The 18861-nt window shown below is 37.9% G+C and overlaps 1 protein-coding gene across 4 annotated transcripts in view; it reads right to left on the bottom strand.

Moving 5' to 3' along the window:
- Positions 1-18861, bottom strand: part of ANAPC10 (anaphase promoting complex subunit 10) — a 59207-nt gene that overhangs the window by 4994 nt on the left and 35352 nt on the right. Inside the window, exon 5 of one of the 4 annotated variants that reach the window (XM_014538518.1) lies at positions 6894-6980. The exons of the other annotated variants lie outside the window; for them this stretch is intronic. Coding sequence (XP_014394004.1) covers positions 6966-6980 — 15 coding nt within the window. The 3' untranslated portion in view covers positions 6894-6965. Of the gene's footprint in view, positions 1-6893; positions 6981-18861 lie in introns of those variants that run through there. 4 annotated transcript variants of the gene reach the window in all.

Here is an 18861-nt window from a genome sequence, read left to right as displayed (position 1 = left end):
TTTTGGCTCCTTCCTCCACACAATCACTCATTTGAAAAGTTGTTGTTTTTTAATTTTTCACCTGCTAGTTGTCTGTATCCCCCCAATCTGAAAATCCCCCCCCCCCCCCCCGTTGAAACCAATCTTGTCAAAGTCACCTGTGACTCCTCACTTTGCCATATCAATTCTTTAATACAGCTTAATACTATATTCTGGATTTTCCTCATCTAATAATGTGCGTGACCATTATCTATTTGTATTTGAAAATTTTAAGGCTTTTAAAGCTTTATATAATATTGTAGTTTAAACATAGTTTTGTGTACAAAAATATATAACATGGTTTACTAAAGATAAGAGAATTTTGTAAATGACAGAAAATAACTGGTAATTCAGTAAAGACATAAATTTAAAGATTGAGAAGTTAAGACTTATTAATCCTAAGGCAATAGGATACTTGAAATTGTCCTATATAATTGTATCCAGACCGATGACTTCAGGTACCTCAAGTGGATATATGCTGGTGATTTAAAATTTTATATCTCCTTTTTAAGAGGCAACTTCTTTTTTTTTTAATCCTCACCCGAGGATATTTTTTCCATTCATTCTTAGAGAGTGGAAGGGAGGGAGGGAGGAGGAGAGAAAGAGGGAGAGAAACATCGGTGTGAGAGAGACACATTGATTGCTTGCCTCCCTGAACGTGCCCCAACCTGGGCAAGGGATCGAACCTACAACCCAGGTTCTGTGCCCTTGACTGGGAATCGAACCCGCAACCGTTAAGTCTCCAGGCAGATGCTCTAAATAACCACTTAGTAAAATTGGCCAGGGAAAGAGGCAACTTCTGAAGGTACCAGCAAGGGAACAGCACAGCCCTGGAGTTAATGCTCATCCCTGCTTGCCTCTTCAGTCTTGTCTTGAGTGGTCTTTCATCTAATTTCAGTCATATAATCTGTAATAATGCAAAAATAAATTTATACTATGAAGAAAACTGATTCTGAAAATATTCCAAAGATTAGAGATGGCAAAGAGATATTAACTGTATTTCATTAAAAATGGGTCATCTGTTGTGCGTATTTGCAAAAACAATTTTTTAATTAACTGAAATGAAATGAATTGCTTGAAAAAATAAGAAAACAAGAGATAGGAAATAAGAAATCTGGTAACTCGATAAAGGAGGTACCACAGCTAATAAATGTGAAGTCAGAAGAGAGAACAGAGAAGAAAAATATGAAAGAACATAAGAGCACCTCCCAGAACTGAAAGACAAGTGTCTCCTCACTGATGGGATCCACTGAGCACCCAGCACAATGACGGAAACATCACACGTGCGCGCACGCGCACACACACATACACACACACACACACAACTATGGTATAGCTCGTGAAATTTCTAAACATCAAGGATAAAGAGATTATAAATGCTTCTACAAAGAACAATAGGTCACATGCAAAGCATCAAAAATCAAGTGCTCCTTAACATTTACACTGAAAACTATGAGGCAATGGAGAATGTGCTTAAAATTGATAAAAAAATTACTTCCAAACTAGAATTCCATACCCAGCCAAATCATCCTCAAGGGTGAGATTAAAATTAAGTTTTCAGTCATGCAAGGCTTCAACAATTTTACCTCCCATGTGGAGTATGCATTCCACCAAAATAGGAAATAAATCAAAAAAGATGACGACCTGGGATCTAGAAAACAAGAGATCAACCAAAGAGAAAGTGAAGGAAACTCCCAGGATGATGTTGAAGGGGTATCTTAAGAAGACAGCTGTTAGTCCAGGTCCTCTGAGAAACAGACACCAAGACATGAATAGATGTACCAGGTATTTATAAGGGCAAATGTCTGACTGAAAAGGGGAGGGAGCCAGGGAAGGCTGGAAAAGCTGTCAGACAGTGATGCAGGGCTGAGCCCAGGGGAAGGAGACAGGGAAGGAAGGAAGGCTGGGTAGACCATGTTAGACTGCAGTGCAGTTCCAGCAAACGTTGGGCAAGGCTCTCAGGGACTCCTGAAGCCCAGGCTGCCTGTCAGGATTCCAGAGTCCCCAGGAATAAGCCTGGTTTATTACCCCTGCTGTACTCCCTCAATGCTGGTGGAAGGCATGGTCTTGCACTAGCGGTGGTGATGGATTTCAGAGAGCAGCTGGGGCCATCAGTCAGTTACACCTATGGATCATACTTCTAAGAAGAACCTTCTCATGGCCATCTATGGTAGCTTTGTAATGTGTTACTCTTGGCCTAACCTAAAGTACATTTCCCAGGATTCCCTTCCTCACATGTTTCTGGTGAAATGGGATACGAAATATTTTCATACATGAGTAGGAGGGCACAAGTGAAGCAGCAGCCATTTTGTTTTTCACACTCAAATTGAGGTAGGAGCTCTTGTAGATCACACATGTTACTATCTGCTGGCTCACTTCACTGTCATGGGACAACAGCTGAGCCCATGGACTTCAACCTCCAGCATCATGACATGAAAACAGCTTACAGATTTATTTAATCAACTCCCACTTGTGTAAGGTAAAATCCCTGTAATAAATCCCTTATTACATACTGCCACACACGTCCCCTACACACATATATACAGACACATATATATGCTGTACACACACACACACACCCTAGTGCTCTGCTTCTCTGATTGAACGTATACTGACACACTGTCACAGTAGCTGAGCTGGAGGTCCAGAAAAAACGTTTCCCAGAAAAAAAAGTTTCCAAGCCCTGGCTGGTATGGCTCAGTTGGTTGAGCACTGTCCCGTGCACCAAAAGGTTGCTGGTTCAATTCCCAGTCAGGGCACATACCCAGGTTTCAGGTTCAGTCTCAGGTAGGAGTGCATGCTGGAAGCAACTGATCAATGTTTCTCTCTTTCTCTTTCTCACTCTCTTCCCCTCCCTCCCTCCTACTCTCCTTCTCTCCCTCCTTCTCTTCCTCTCTCTAAAAAAATCAATAAAAACATATTTTAAAATAAAGGAAAAAAATATGGATCCAAGAGAGTATATGTGACTGCTTCAAGGGGTATTTTATAGATCTGTCAGAGAATTTAGATAACTGATAACTTTTTTTTAATTAAAAAGGGAAATGAGGCAACTACTAATTCCAGAAAAATAAAATTATGTCTAAAAAGGAAATTTAAGCATAGAACATGACATGAATCAGGTATAAACAATATGTGGTCATAATAATGAAAATGTGCATAATAATTTCAGCAAATAGCATGAAAAACTATACTAAGAAGATGAAGAGAAGGAAAGTATATTAGGGAAGAAATGAGATTATAGAGCTAAGTCCTGATGTTTCACAATAAGATATCATTAGATCAAGTCTTTAAATATAGATATGTACATACACCTTATTTAGAATTCTACATGTCTATTACAGATATCTGTGTACAAATGTTATTTAGAAATTAAAGCAAATAAGTCTAAAATAACTAAGAGGATTGCTCCCAAGGATCGGGATGGGGATGTTAGACAGGGAAAAAAGTGCTATTGTTATAAATGTTATTGCAGTCCTTTCAGACTTTTAACATATGTACATATGTTTTATTGTATAAAAGTATATTTAAACCTTAAAAATTAAACTTAAAAAGGTGATAAAATATTTTTTAAAACTAAAGAAATTACCACAAAAAGTTAGCACAGTGGTTACCTCTACAGGATAGGGAAAGGATTGTGACAGGGAAGGGAAGAGGGTATACTCCCAGCTTCTGGGATGCTCATAAAGTTCTATTTCTTACATTAAAAAGTTATATACACATATAAACTGTATATGTATGTTTTATGGACTTTGGGGAGGAGGGAGTGCTAAGTACACAAAAGAAACAACTGCAGAATCTCCAGCACACAGTTGCAGAACTTCTCATGCTATAAATGAGGTATAGCTTTTCCCAAGACCCTGATATTCCAGGTAAATTATGATTTGCTATTAAGTGGGCTCTAAAATAAATAAATGTACATTTCCCTTACATTTGATATTTATGTTTTATCCTAGAATAAAAATGAAATAGAATTTTTGTATGTACAGTTGATATGAGAAAACTTTATGCAAACATATACAAATTTGGCCTGGCCAGTGTGGCTCAGTGGTTGAGCGTCGACCCATGAACCAAGAGGTCATTGATTCAATTCCCAGTCAGGGCACATGTTTCTTTCTCATCAATGTTTCTATCTCTCTATCCCTCTCCCTTCCTCTCTCTAAAAATCAATAAAAACATTAAAAAATATATATATATATATACATATATATATACATACATACACACAAATTTAGACTTTTCACATGCATGAGTAATTCTTAAGGTATAGCAAATTAAAAAGTATAGTCATTCCTTCACCTTAAATCTTAATAGTAAATTCTCAAAATAAGGAGAGGTTAAAGATAGCCTTTATGTACACAAGTCGGTAATATATCTAAGGCTGTTTGATGGCTTACCACTAGATTATAAACCACTGAAAAATAGATGGGGGGAATTAGGAATTTAAGATCCCCCAAAAATCACTATAAAATACTTTTTATATAAATCATTTGACCACTAAGTAAATAATTGCTTATTTTAAAAGTCCAGTAGAAGCAAAAGGAGACCCAATTACTTTTTTTAAAAAAGTTCAGTAGAAAAATAAAGCCTTTAAAAAATATGTTCACAATCAAGAACTGCTAAAAAACTAAGGCAAGACTTATGAGGAGCAAGTGACAAAATCAGCAGATACATTTGATTAAGAGACATACAAAGATTCTTACTGCAAGGACATCACAGTTCCATGCAGGTAATGAATACAAAGCAGAATTCCAACTGCAATATAATCCTAAATACATTTTAAGTAGATGTGGAGCTCTGAAGGGGACTGGAAAGAAAGGTAATGGGAAGTATTTAGGAGTGGATGAGAGAGACATCCATTAATTAAGGCTGAATTCACCAAGTTTTCTGGCTTTATGACTTTTCCTTTTCTATGAAATAATCATAGTTGAGTTTTACTCCACATGTACTGATTTTACTCCAGCCTTGCAATAGCTCTATAAAATATACTATTTTCACCTTCATTTTATACACAAGAAACCTGAGGCACAAAGAAGCTAACTTTCCAAGCTTCATAGTTAGGCTGCAGAGCAGAAACTCACATGACTCCAAAGCCCATGCTCTTGGATCTTTATCAACTCAAAGATATAAATGTATAACCAATAGTTACTAGTATATGTAGCTAAAACTCCCCAATTTCATGAGATTACAAAGAAAAGCATACTAGTAGGTACTTTTATATTACCAGTTTTCAAGGCCTTGCACCTTTCAGCTACCATTTACTAAGCTGTTACCATATGCCAGACATTTGATATATATATATATTTTTTAAATATGTTTTTATTGATTTTAAAGAGAGAGGAAGGGAGAAGGAAAGAGAGAGAGAAACATCAATGAGAGAAACATCAATCAGCTTCCTCCTGCAAACCTCCTACTGGGGATCAAGTCTGCAACCTGGGCCTGTGCCCTGACCAGGAATCAAACCTGCAACCTCTCTGTACATGGGAAGATGCTCAACCAACTGAGCCATACTGCCCAGGGCAACATACATTTGTTTTAATCATCCCAACACCACAGCCCTAATTCGTAGCTGAGGAACCTTAAGTTCAGAGAGGTTATATAATATGTTCAGGGTTACCTAGCCAGTGCAGGATTAAGTCAGGATTTGCAAATAATTTCCTACCAAAACTCTGAACATCAAAGTAATAAAGTAGTCTTCGAGTATGTCTGCCTGAAATAAAAATAAAACAAGAATATATTCTAATATTAGAACAAGTGAATAAATATCAGAAATTCAAAAAGCTATAATCCTGTATATGCTTTAAAGACAGGTGGAACTCTGAAGGGGATTGGGAAGAAAAGAAGTGAAAATCTCATGACCCTCATTGTTTCCCATTAGTTATGGGGCCTCGACATAAAGCATGACAGTGGGAACACACAAAGTGCTTGTTACAAGTCCAGACAGAGGTGAAAACCCAACACACACCTCTAGTTATATTAAAGATTAAATGCGAGCATCTCTGGTATTCTCAAAAACAAGTTTTCAAAGCAGCTGGACTAACTACCACCCCCCAACACACACACACATTCTGCTTGCAAGATCTGTGATTTCCATTGGTCTCTTAACTCATATTTATAATAAATTTTGTTTGTAAAAGTACAAAAAGCCACCTCATAATTTACTTTCAAGTGTTTCTGCAAATCTAAAACATCTGTCTAGAATAGTTAAGGTGGAATTATACAAAATGAATATTTTAGAGTAAGAAGTAATGAACTGTATTTAATATGAATTTTTAAAGTACTAAACTAACTCCACTACTTATTACATAGATGTTATGAAGTTTGATTTCATCTTGATGTAAATTACTATCATTTTGAGAAAAATGTTAACCTGTTTCCTCAAACTGCAATCAATGACAACTGAGTAGAAAAGTAAAGACATTCCTGTTCTATTCACAAGCACCAGTGGACAGCCCAGTGGGGAAATGGCAGTGTGCCAAGTTGCGCTGTGAGCAATTAGGCTTCCTGGCAATCAGGAGACTCAGGCGTCTTAGGCCCTTATAAAACTAGCAAGTTAAGGAACTGATGCCTTTCCTTCCCTTTCCTGGAGGCACATGCCAGATATAACTTGTTTAGATGACAATCTTTTCTACCTATAGGACTAAAAAAAAGGTGAAGACGAATAAAAAGCACACTGAGGAGAATCATGTGAGAGATTAGCAAGTATCATTGCCTACTGGACCTATTGACTAAATGTAGTAACTGGTCCCACATAGACAGTAATCTCATTCTAATAATCAGAAGAAACAATGATTAAAAGATTGATATAATGATTATGAAACGTAAAAGTGCTTTTAATTGATTAAGAAACTCAGAGTAAAATTCAGAAGCAAACAAACCTGAAATTCTCTCTCAATGAAAAATAGTTCAAATGGGTAAAAACCTAGTTTCAGCAAAGACGTGTATAACTTCTATGTGAAAAGTTCCTAAGAAAAAAAACAAATGATGTTGAATGATTCAAATAAACCTTCAAAGAGACTGGGCATCAACTTCCATTTCACAAATTTAAACCTGAAGTTCTCTATTATCTGTAAATGCTTTCTCTTCTTGATGTTTTGCAAGTTTGAGTGAAAGGTTCAGACTGCCAACACACTGGACTACATTTTGCAAGTTTGCTGTGTGTCTAATATGATATCCAGCAGCATAATAAGAATAAAAATGAATAAAGTAAATAAGGTTAAAAATTTATGTAAGGATCTATAATATACTTTCTAATACATTCCTTGATTAGGTAGGGTCAACTAAAAAAATTTTCTAACTCAATATTAAGAAGCCACCATATTTAAGTATCTGAATTTCAAGTGAAATACAGGACAATTTTATAACATTTTTATATTCACTTAGCCAAGATACACTTTACTTCACAAATAAAATAGATTTTAAGGGGCAAAAGTCAATATGTAAATCAATCCTTCTTTATACATATATATATAAATATATTCCAAAAATATCATTATTACCTCAATACTTTATAATTTCATTTAAAGTTTTTCATTATTTTATAGTTCATAAACATATAAGCCTTTTCTCTACTTCTTAATGTGCCAGTGACAATCATGTAATATACATCTATGACAACTGAGACTATAAACAGAAATCCTTAAAAATTTAAAATATAAGGACCAACAAATGTTTCACTACACTCAGAAAACACAGAGTCTTTATTCCAAAAGGAACTTTCAGTAAAAAAAATGATGTGTGAACAGCAGACACTGATGTTCACACAAGCACACTGCAGACAACCCAGCAGGCGGTTTTCTGTTTTTTTTGGATTATGCTCTGGAGGTGCTGGCACAATGGCATTTCAATACCATAATTGCTTATTTCTCTGTGTATCTTTAAAATAACAGGTAAAGAAAAAAAATCAACTACAAAAATAACAAAACAAAATGTTTTTAATTCTTTTCAAAGGATGTAATTTATAACCATTACACAAATAGAGAAGAAGCACAAAAGGGGGGAAAAAAGAAATAAAGTAATGTTCCAAAGGTTCAGTTTACAAGGACCTCACACTAAGTTTTTTTTTTCTCTGCAACCCTTACTAGAAACAGTATTATTTGCTAAAAATGCACTAGCTGCCAAGAGCCATGGTCCATCTAAAGCAAAATGCTTAAGATGGAAACAGAGTGTTAATACAGAAAAAAGGGCACGATTCAGTGTACAGATTTCTGTGAAACCTACTTTAAAAAGAATAAAGTCTTGATTAGGATATCGTTTTGAATGAAAAATAATTGCAAAAATCTATAATATATGGAGCACTATATTGAAACAATAAGTTGTAATCAAATTTCAAACTTTCTAATTAAACTTTCTTTTTTTGGTAAGTTATTGGGAATTCAACACTAGCCTTGGTTCACATGATAGAACAATGGGAAAATTTTCCGAGTGGTTGAACACTAACCCTGACAAGTGTGGAGAGCCAACTACAATACATTATATGGTAGCATAACCTGCCACCCACGTTGCTGAGAGAACAGCTTTCAAACACATGCACTGAGCTGTAAAACCACAAAATCCCTTATTACACATTGTCTTTCTTACTCTAGGTGAAATATACCATCAATTCTTTCCATTATAAATCTTTTTTTATTATTATTTTTGAAGCCCACTTAACAATTTGTTTGTCTTTTTCTTACAATGTAAAAGATGCTTTAAAAAATGCAACAGGAATGTTAACATCCTTCTACTGTATTACAATGAAGGCTGATATCTGCTGCACAATTTCTCTAGCTCACTTTTGGTGACTCATATCCCCCTAATGAGTTTTAAGCTAAAATTATTTTTTTCCCTTTAAAAGACCAAGCCCTGATAGTGGTTCACTAAATTTGTTAAAGCATTTGAAAACATTTGCTTTCTTTAAGAAAGACTAATATACTGCTCTGAGGGTTCTTTAATAAAATATATGGTTTGCATCATTACCGAGAGAGAGAGAGAGAGAGAGAGAGAGAGAGAGAGAGAGAGAGAAAGAGAGAGAGCGCAATTGTCAAAATCTGTTAGTGAATGGCTGTTCCTCTGTCTCTTCCAATATTTCTCACTTCCCCCACTCTGGCACAATCCAAACCTCAACCAACCAACCAACCAACCAACTAACAAACAGCCATTTTAGATTCAAGGATATAATGGTGCTTTAGACAATACTTGTCATATATTGGTAAATGAAGCAAGAATGCAGGACAACAAACATGCTCCATCCTCAGTAGAGCACTATGCTCTGTCAAAGTTGTTACCTTTCAAAAAACAGCTCACTGCAATGACTATCGAACCTATACAACAGGGTTTGAGATACAGAACAAGAAGGGTGAAAATATAATGAACTTAAAGACACTACTTTTTAGAGATTCAAGATGTTTAAAATAATTTCTAAAGCTATGTGTTTTTCTCTAACATTTTGCCTAATTAATTTCCCTCCAACCTTTTTTCTCCTATCTTGTACATTTCCCTCCCCCCAACTTCCTCCCACCAAGACCCACCTCCACCCACAGTCTGCTAACTAAATCATAGTATTCCAGGATAGTTACAGGACATAACAGTTTCTTCTGGGGTTTTCATTTGCAAAGTTGTTGGCAATGAGAATTTTATTTGTGTTTCTAGTATACCAACATGTTCAATTAGTCCTGTGAACTACTGGTCTTTCTGCCTGATGGCTTGGTGAATTATTCAGTGAGACCTTTCATAACCTATAATTGAACGCAACCAATTAACCTCAGAACATGACAATGCTGGTATCTAATGGGATTTTACGTTTATCTTCACAGACCAAAGTAATGTCATTTCCTCCAAATTGGTGGTATATTATTTGATAGAAACTTTGTATTTTTCACAAATTGAATTTGTAAGTTATGGTATACAAATTACTCTATGTAATTTATGGAAGTTTACCATAAAAAATGTTGAAGCTTTCCAAAACCAATAATCAGCTATTATGCTTATATTTGCCTATATGGTTTATACAACTAAATAAAGAATATGAGATGTAATGACTATGTAATGTACCAGCTGGGTACTGGAAATATCAGGGGGAACACTTTGTAAAGTGTATGATTATCTAACCACTATGCTGTACACATGAAACTAATACAAAATAATACTGAATATCAACTGTAATTGAAAATAATTTTTGAAAAAATTTTTTAAAATAGCTTTTTCATGGGGAGCTGGGAGGGCTATGAGAATCCTGTAATATGCTATATCCAGTGCTCTTATCAAGATTTCTCCAGAGGTGTAGAAAGTGCTGTTACTCTCCCAAAAACTAATGTGGAAATAAATTTGTATTTTACTTTAAATATTCAAAATATCTTCATATTGTCAAATATCATTTATTTTTTAAAAACACAAAAGATAATTTGCACTATTGAGTGTTTACTATGCATCAGGCAATATGAATAAGTGCAAATTTTATCCTACTTGTCTCAGGAATCCAATGAATGAGCATTGTCATCCCTATTCTATGTATGAGAAACTTTAAGTTTCAAAGAGGCTAGATGTGTTCCTAAGTTTCACACAGCTAACAAGTGGCAAAATTGAGGTTTGAAACCAAATCTGTCTACTTTGCTAAATTGTCGTTTTTCAACATCACTTGGCCTAAAAAATATGAGATAATTCCCAATCATCTCCAAGTATCATCTTATAATAACTGGATCATAGAGTATTGCCAAGTTTCAAAACTATTCTATCCTATATAATAAAAGACTAATATGCAAATTGTCCCCTTGACCAAGAGTTCAACCAGGAATTCAACTGGGAGTTTGACCAGGGGCGGGGCCAGCCAACCACCCACGGCCCCTGCCCCTGGCCAGCCCGACCTCTGATTGGCCCCTCCCCTCAGCCGGCCCAGCCTGATCGGGCTCCAATCGGGGCGGGCCAGCCAGACCCCAACCGTGCACGAACTCGTGCACCGGGCCTCTAGTAAAAGAATAATATCCAATTACAGTAGGTCCTCGGGTTACGTTGGAGATCTGTTCCTACAGCGCAATGTAATGCTATTTTCGCTGTAAGTTGGAACCCACCTACATAAGCACCTACGTCACTCACATGAAGCACATACACAGCAGTAATGAAGTGAAACAGTAAAAAAAATTTAAAAGAAAGATAACAATTCCTGACCTTTACTTGTGGTAAATAAATAATAAAAAACATAAAGCACATATGTACATATGTTGAAATGATGGAACTTTTTTTTAATAAATAAATAAGAGATGGCGACGTAACCATGAAACAACGTAGTCCAACGTAACCCGAGGACTATCTGTATTTACCGAGAAACAACTAGGAGAAGATGAATAAATGAATAAGGGTGTTTTGACAGCCATATAATTGTATCAACACTAAAGTTTTATTAATAGTAAAACAATACTCCAGTTTTTTACTTATCAAGTCTAACTGAAATGGGCTCTCATATATATGATCTTCCATACACAGGCCTGTACCCATGTTACCTGCTCACACACACACACAAACTCATCCAAACTGTCACACACAATACTGTTTCTTTTTAATTTAAATTCTTTATTGTGTAAAATATTACATTGTCTCCTTTTCCTCCCACTGACCTCTCCCCAGTTGCTCCCACCCCCCAGCTCATGCCCTCAACCCCCCTACTGTCTGTGTCCATTGGTATGCTTATATGCATGCATACTAGTCCTTTGGTTAATCTCTTACCGCCCTCTCCCACCCTCCCCTGCCTCCCCTCTGAGGTTTGATGGTCTGTTTGATGTTTCTCTGTCTCTGGATCTATTTTTGTTCATCAGTTTATGTTGTTCATTATATTCCACAAATGAGTGAAATCATGTGATATTTATCTTTCTCCGACTGTACTCTCAGTTTCTAAGCTAAAAGTATTATCTATTATGCCAGGCCACAAAGAAATGAAAGCCATCTTAATGCTATAGGTATCAAGACACATAAATTTTTTGCAAAGAAGGATTTTTAAAAAATATATATTTTTATTGATTTCAGAGAGGAAAGGAGAGGCAGAGAGAGAGAAAGAGATCAATGATGAGAGAGAATCATTGATTGGCTGATCCCTGCAGGCTTGATCCTCTACCGGGCATGTGCCCTGACCAGGAATCGAACTGTGACCTCCTAGTTCATAGGTCAACGCTCAACCAGTGAGCCACACTGGCTGGGCACAAAGAAGGATTTTAAAAACAAGTTGAATAACTTCATATAGTAATATTTTAAAACTATTTGATCTAGTGAACCAATCTAACATATATTCTATCAAAAACTGTATTGTGATTACCTCTTTTTTTGCTTTACAAATTTCAAACAGAAACAATTTGTTCAATTGTTAGTCCAAAGTGCCCTAAAAGCAAATGCCTATTAACAAGGGCATTTCCAAAACTCAATTGCTACTCTCAACTTCCTGCTATGAGAGCCTTCAGATTGGCTAGGGCAGTGGTCGGCAAACTGCGGCTCGCGAGCCACATGCGGCTCTTTGGCCCCTTGAGTGTGGCTCTTCCACAAAATACCACGTGCGGGCACGCATGTACAGTGCGACTGAAACTTCGTGGCCCATGCGCAGAAGTCGGTATACAAACTTATTACTATTAATATTGTATTCGTTTAAAAGAATATATCCTGTAGAGAAAGTATTAGGGCTCAGTAGTAGAATTCAGAGTCATCAATATTAAGTCAGCTTTGCTTATATTGCAAATAAATCCAATCAAAATAAATACCATAAGCACAAAAAATTTCAAAATCAAAGGAAGTGTCCAAGTTAGTAAACTATTACCTTAGCCAATAAAGAGAGATCTAATATTTTGACACAGCAGGTCAACATATGATCAACAGATTTTATGCTATTAATGGGGTCATATCAGAAAGATTAAAATTGCTCTTCCAGAAGTCACAAAATAATAATGCCACTGATACTGTAGTTTCAAAGTATTAAATCCATATATTTAATCCAATGCCGATGAAAATTTCATTAAAATAAAAAACAAATAACTAGAAAACCCACATAAGATGTATGCTCTGTTCAACTTTGGACAATTGATATTGAAATACCAAATATCAACATCAATTTTTAAAAAACCACTTCATGCTTAGATCCAGCAGTATGGAATTGAATCCAAGATAACTATCTACTATCTGTTACTAGAACATGCCTTAATAAAGATAAGACACATTTATATAGCATAGTCTGACTTCTTACAGTCATGTATGAGTAAGGATAAAACAAGCAGCCACAAAACTAAAGGAAAAAAATAAGTATGGAAGGTCATAAACTTACATTGACTGAAAAACCTACTGTGTATTTGGCATATTACAGATGTTTTTACATACCTTATCTCATTTAATCTTCACAACCACCCAATATTGCAATTCTCGTTTTTTAAGTAAATAAACAGAGGTTCAGAAAGAACAGAGAAATTTGCCCTGTATAGCAAAATAAAGAATTGATAATATCAAGATTCCAACTCTGATCTGACAGACTCCAAAACCCACAATTAAAGCAGCATGTGGCAAAGATAATCTAGAAACATGTTCCTTCCTCTGGCGTAGGTCTCATCCTTCTGTCCCACATTGAATATAATATTTAAAACTCAGATTGCAGATTATGAAACAGACTGGGTTTTTGCCCCATAAGCCAAGGTTAGAGAACTCAGCGTACAATGGCGAGTACAATATGACTCTAGGGGAATAGCAGCAAGTTTCAAATGACAACTTCAGGTTAAACGGAGTTCAATGAGTCATGATAATTCCATGCCACTGATAATCCTGAACTTAGTAAACAGAAACTTTTCAAATTTGAATTCCATATTTGCCTTAGATAATCCTCTCTCAACACAAAGCAACTCTTCATACAAAATAAGTGTTTTAAAGCCAGAAACACCTCTTAATGCCTTTCACTAATTTTCTCAGAGAAAGAAGATTTTAAAATGGATAAAGCTAACATTTAACAACTAGATTTTACAAACCAGCTGAGAATAATTTTGACTTTTTATCCTTTTATTACCTTAAATGTGAAGCAGCTACCTTATATATTAAAGTAGAAGAGTGAAGGCAGGCAGAGATTTCTTTTCATTTCTCAGTTTGTTCTTATTCCCTAAAGTGCCTTAACATAGATCACCTTTGGGCCATGATAAGAGGCAAGTTATGAGTCTCCTGGATTCTCCCAAGGTAAATTATAACCCCTTTGGTCATTATCTTCTCTAAGCACAACACCCTATGAGCTTCTTCAGGCTGATACCTTAGGACACATCTTGCTAACAGATGCACAAAATAAATCGAGATGCTCATAGACACAGTTCATAGCCATGGGGCTTGATGCAGAAATGCTCCCTGTAGTTTCCAGGGTACGTGCTGCCTCTTTATAACGTTCTCTGCAAAACAAATCCTGAACCCTACTTTTGCTTTTCACCGTTTTTCCTAAAAGTAAAAATCCTCTTTTGGTTAGTGAAAATAGGTATTGAGGTAGGTCTTTCGTGAAAGTAGCGTAACATAACACGTAGTTTTGAAAAGTAAGGAAGACCTGTATTTTCTTTGTTATTTTTTTAAGGCTTTACATTTTAGCTGTTTTAGATTCCCAGCAAAATTAAGAGGAAGGTACAGAGATTTCCCATATACTTTCTGCCCCACACAAGCAGTGCCTCCCCCATTATCAACATCCTCCCCCACCCCCTCGCCAGAGTGGTGCATTTGTTAGAACTGATGAACCTACATGATATCACTCAAAGCCCAGGGTTTACTCTTGGTGTTGTACATTTTTTGGTTTTGGACAAGTATATAATGTCATGTACCATTACAGTATCATACAGAGTATTTCCAATGGCCTAAAAGTCCTCTGTGCTCTGCCTATTCATCCCTGCCAACCACCCCTAACCCCTGGCCACTCCTGATCTAAACTGTCTTCATAGTTCTGCCATTTCCAGAATGTCACATAGTTGGAATTATACAGTATATAGCCTTTTCACATTGGCTTCTTTCACTTAGTAATATGCATTTAAGGTTCTTCCATGTCTTTCCATAGCCTGACAGTTCATCATTTTAGCAGAGAATAATGATCATTGTCTGGATGTACCAAATTTTTATGCCAAAAGCAGTAGCATAACAAGTATCAATCAATTTTCAGTAGAATACATTTAAAAAGTAAACAATTTTTAAATACATTTCAAAAATCTATAGTCACTCTATCCCCTGTTGTTCACCAGCTCATTTCCCCAGCTACACACTCCAATTTTTCTTAATAATGGGAAGAAATGTTTTGGTAGCTTGCAATATAATGTGATTTTAAGGGGGAAAATGATGAAATATGAATTACATGTTGATTCCCACTGACTTCCTATGTGACAATGGACAGCTCACTTAGCCTCTCTGACTCATTTGTAAAATAATCAGCTTGTACTTGATTAGAAGTGGCTAACTAGTGGCCCTTGGCTACATTTAGCCTGTGGACATGCCATAATAGCCCAGCATGTTTTAAAAATGGGGCAATTTAACATTCAAATCTAGATTTCTGATTTCCCTTTAAAAAGTATAATTGGCAACAATGGACTTACATTCCCATATGCAACCAAGGCTCAAAATGAATAGTAGCTGTCCCTTGGAGAAGGCATGAACTCATGGTATCATCATTAATTCTGAAGTTTTTTTCAGCTCTAACATTCTCACATTGAGTTAGCCATATAGCAAATGGTTCAGTTAACCTAAGTATTAGCTTTATTTGAATAAAGGGATAGTAATTACATCTGACCACCACTTCAGCTTTGGAGAGACAAAATGAAAGAGTGAGTAGTGCTTGCTTAGCACAGTGACATTCATGAAGAAAGTGCTTGATAAATAGTAGAGGCAATAACAAATACAAGTAACAGTGAACACAATAACTCAAATACAATTATATGATGGTCCATTGACTCTAAATCAAAATTGACATGCTGATTCTTCTCTTCCACAACTTTGGTCCCATCAAAAAAGAAAATCAACTATTTGCCTCTCATCTTTGGATATGACTAATTCTTCATTTACCACATCCTACCTAATAATAGACAAACATGGTAATTAACCGTACCTCCGACACGCTTCCCATTGGCTAATCAGCAGGATATGCAAATTAACTGCCAACCAAGATGGCGGCCGGCAGCCAGGCAGCTGAAGCGAACAGGAGGCTTGCTTGCTCCAGTGATGGAGGAAGCCAAGGTTCCCCGCCTGCCGCTGCCAGCCTCTGAGCTGCACTCTAAGAAACAATGTTGCAATTATAGAAGCTAAACAAACCCCAGAAACCTGCTTTCAGCCAGCCGGGCCTCAGAGCTGGAGCTGCAACAGTGTTTCAATTATAGAAGCCAAACAAACCCAGATCCCTGCTTTCAGCAGCCGAGGTCTCAGAGCTGGAGCCGAGCCTCAGAGCTAAAGCCGACTCTCAGTTCCAGTGACAGCCACAGAAGGTAAATAAATCCCAGAATTAGAAAAAAAAGAAAAAAAGGACAGGTTGGGAGCTTCAGTTGCCTGCCAGCCTGAAAACGGCCCTCAGCCCCTCACCCAGACTGGCCAGGCACCCCAGTGGGGACCCCCCCCCTGAAGGGGGTGTGACCAGCTGCAAACAGCCATCATCCCCTCATCCAGGCTGGCCAGGCACCCAAGCAGGATCCCCACCCTGATCCAGGACACCCTTCGGGGCAAACCAGCCGGCCCCCACCCATGCACCAGGCCTCTATCCTATATAGTAAAAGGGTAATATGCAAACTGACCCTAACAGCAGAAGGACTGGGAATGACTGGTCACTATGACACACACTGATCATCAGGGGGCAGACGCTCAATGCAGGAGCTGCCCTCTGGTGGTCAGGGCGCTCTCACATGGGAGGAGCTCTGCTCAGCCACAAGCCAGGCTGATGGCTGCCAGTACAGCGGTGGTGGTGGGAGCCTCTCCTGCCTCCTCAGCAGCGCTAAGGATGTCCTACTGCAGTTTAGGCCTGCTCCCCGCTGGCAAGTGGACATCCCCCAAGGGCTGCCGGAGGGATGTCTGATTGCCATCTTAGGCCCAATCCCCCGGGGAGCGGGCCTAAGTCAGCAGGTGGTCATTCCCCGAGGGGTCCCAGACTGCGAGAGGGCACAGGCCGGGCTGAAAGCCTCCCCCCCCTCCCCCCTGAGTGCACAAATTTTTGTGCACCAGGCCTCTAGTATAAAATAAGAGGCTGAGAAAAAAAAAAAAAAAAAAAAAGAAGGTCCTGAGTGGACTCACTTCTAATAAGATATTCTTTAAAATTATGATACAATTTTTCAGCAGGTGGTTTTCAGCAAGACTTGCTGCAGCTCTTTCTGCTGCCACTACTGTTCTAATCAGGGCCATTTTTGCTGCCAAGAATAAAGATTCACTCAACAGTTTCTATAGGAAGAGTTTATATACCCACAGGAACCCTGGAAAAAAGAAAACTGGGTATCAGAGAGGTCAGTAAATGAAGAATATGGGGGCAACCTGTTCAACTCTATTTTTCCCTCTCCTGGTTATGTCTTTGTCCTTACATCCCTCTATTCATTCCACACCATCCTACCTCTTCCCATATCTTGTACTTCATATCCTTCTAACTTTAAAACTTCAGTTTGGCCCGGCTGGTGTTGCTCAGTGGTTGAGCATCGACCTATGAACCAGGAGGCTGCAATTTCAATTCCTGGTCAGGGCACATGCCTGGGTTGTGGGCTCCATCCCTAGTAGGGGGCATGCAGGAAGCAGCTGATCAATGATTCTCCCTCATCATTGATGTTTCTCTCTCTCTTCCCCTATCCTTTCCTCACACTTATTTAAATGTTTAAATAAAACTTAAAAACAAAAACAAAAAAAACTTCAGTTCCATGTCACTATCTATCTGCATCAAGTCTTGCTGCTAATTTGCCTACTTCTTGTAAGTCATATTTCTGAAAAAGGCAAAATATTAAAAATAGAACTGCCATATGATCCTGCAAACTCACTCCCGGATATACATCCAAAAGAACTGAAAGCAGGGTTTCAAAGCAATTCCGCACACCCGTGTTCATGGCATCATTATTCACAGTGATCAAGAGATGGAAACAACCCAAGTGTCTACCAACATATGAATGGATAAACATGATGTGGTATATTATACTGGCACATACAATGGAATATTATTTAGCCTTAAAAAGGAATGAAATTCTGTCACATGCTTCAACCTAAATGAACCTTGAGGAAATTGTGCTAAATGAAATAAGCCAGTCACAAAAAGACAAATACTGAGCGGAGGAACCAAGATGGCGGCATAGGTACACACTTGTACTTGCTACCCCGCACAATGACATCAAAACTACAACTAAAAGACAAAATGGATATCATCCAGAACCACGGGGAGGCTGGCTGAGTGTAAATTCTACAACTAGAAGGAAAGAGAAAAGCACATTGAAACTGGTAGGAGGTGCGGAAGTGCTGAGGTACAGAGGCACACGCGGAAACAGGCTGGCAACTAGGTACGCTGTTGCCTTTTTCAATCAGGAGAGAGATACAAGCTCCTGATTGCTCTGAACTCCAGTTCCAGGTGAGACTCTGGGGACCCAGACTCATACGGGGAGAAACTGGACTGTCTGGCATCAGGACAGGAATGCGAGGGCGGCTTTCTCGCAGAGGTGCTTGCAGCAATCATTGTTCCTACACATGGCCGAGGGACACAGAGTCCCTGGGACCTCTCCGAAGCAGAGCAGGCTGGCAGCCATTGCGGTTTGCTCTGCCCTGATGATTCCCTGAGACCCCACCCCACCCAATTTACAACCCCACCCAAGCTGTGAGCAGAGGCTTTTGCATATGAATGGCCTGTTCTTTTGCAAGCTAAAACCTAACAAACTGCTGTTGGGTCAAAGAGTG

The sequence above is a fragment of the Myotis brandtii genome, unplaced genomic scaffold (genome assembly GCF_000412655.1).
Source record: "Myotis brandtii unplaced genomic scaffold, ASM41265v1 scaffold192, whole genome shotgun sequence".
Lineage (NCBI taxonomy): Eukaryota > Metazoa > Chordata > Mammalia > Chiroptera > Vespertilionidae > Myotis > Myotis brandtii.
Note: the sequence above shows the minus strand (reverse complement) of the source record. Positions and strands in the feature narration are given on the sequence as shown.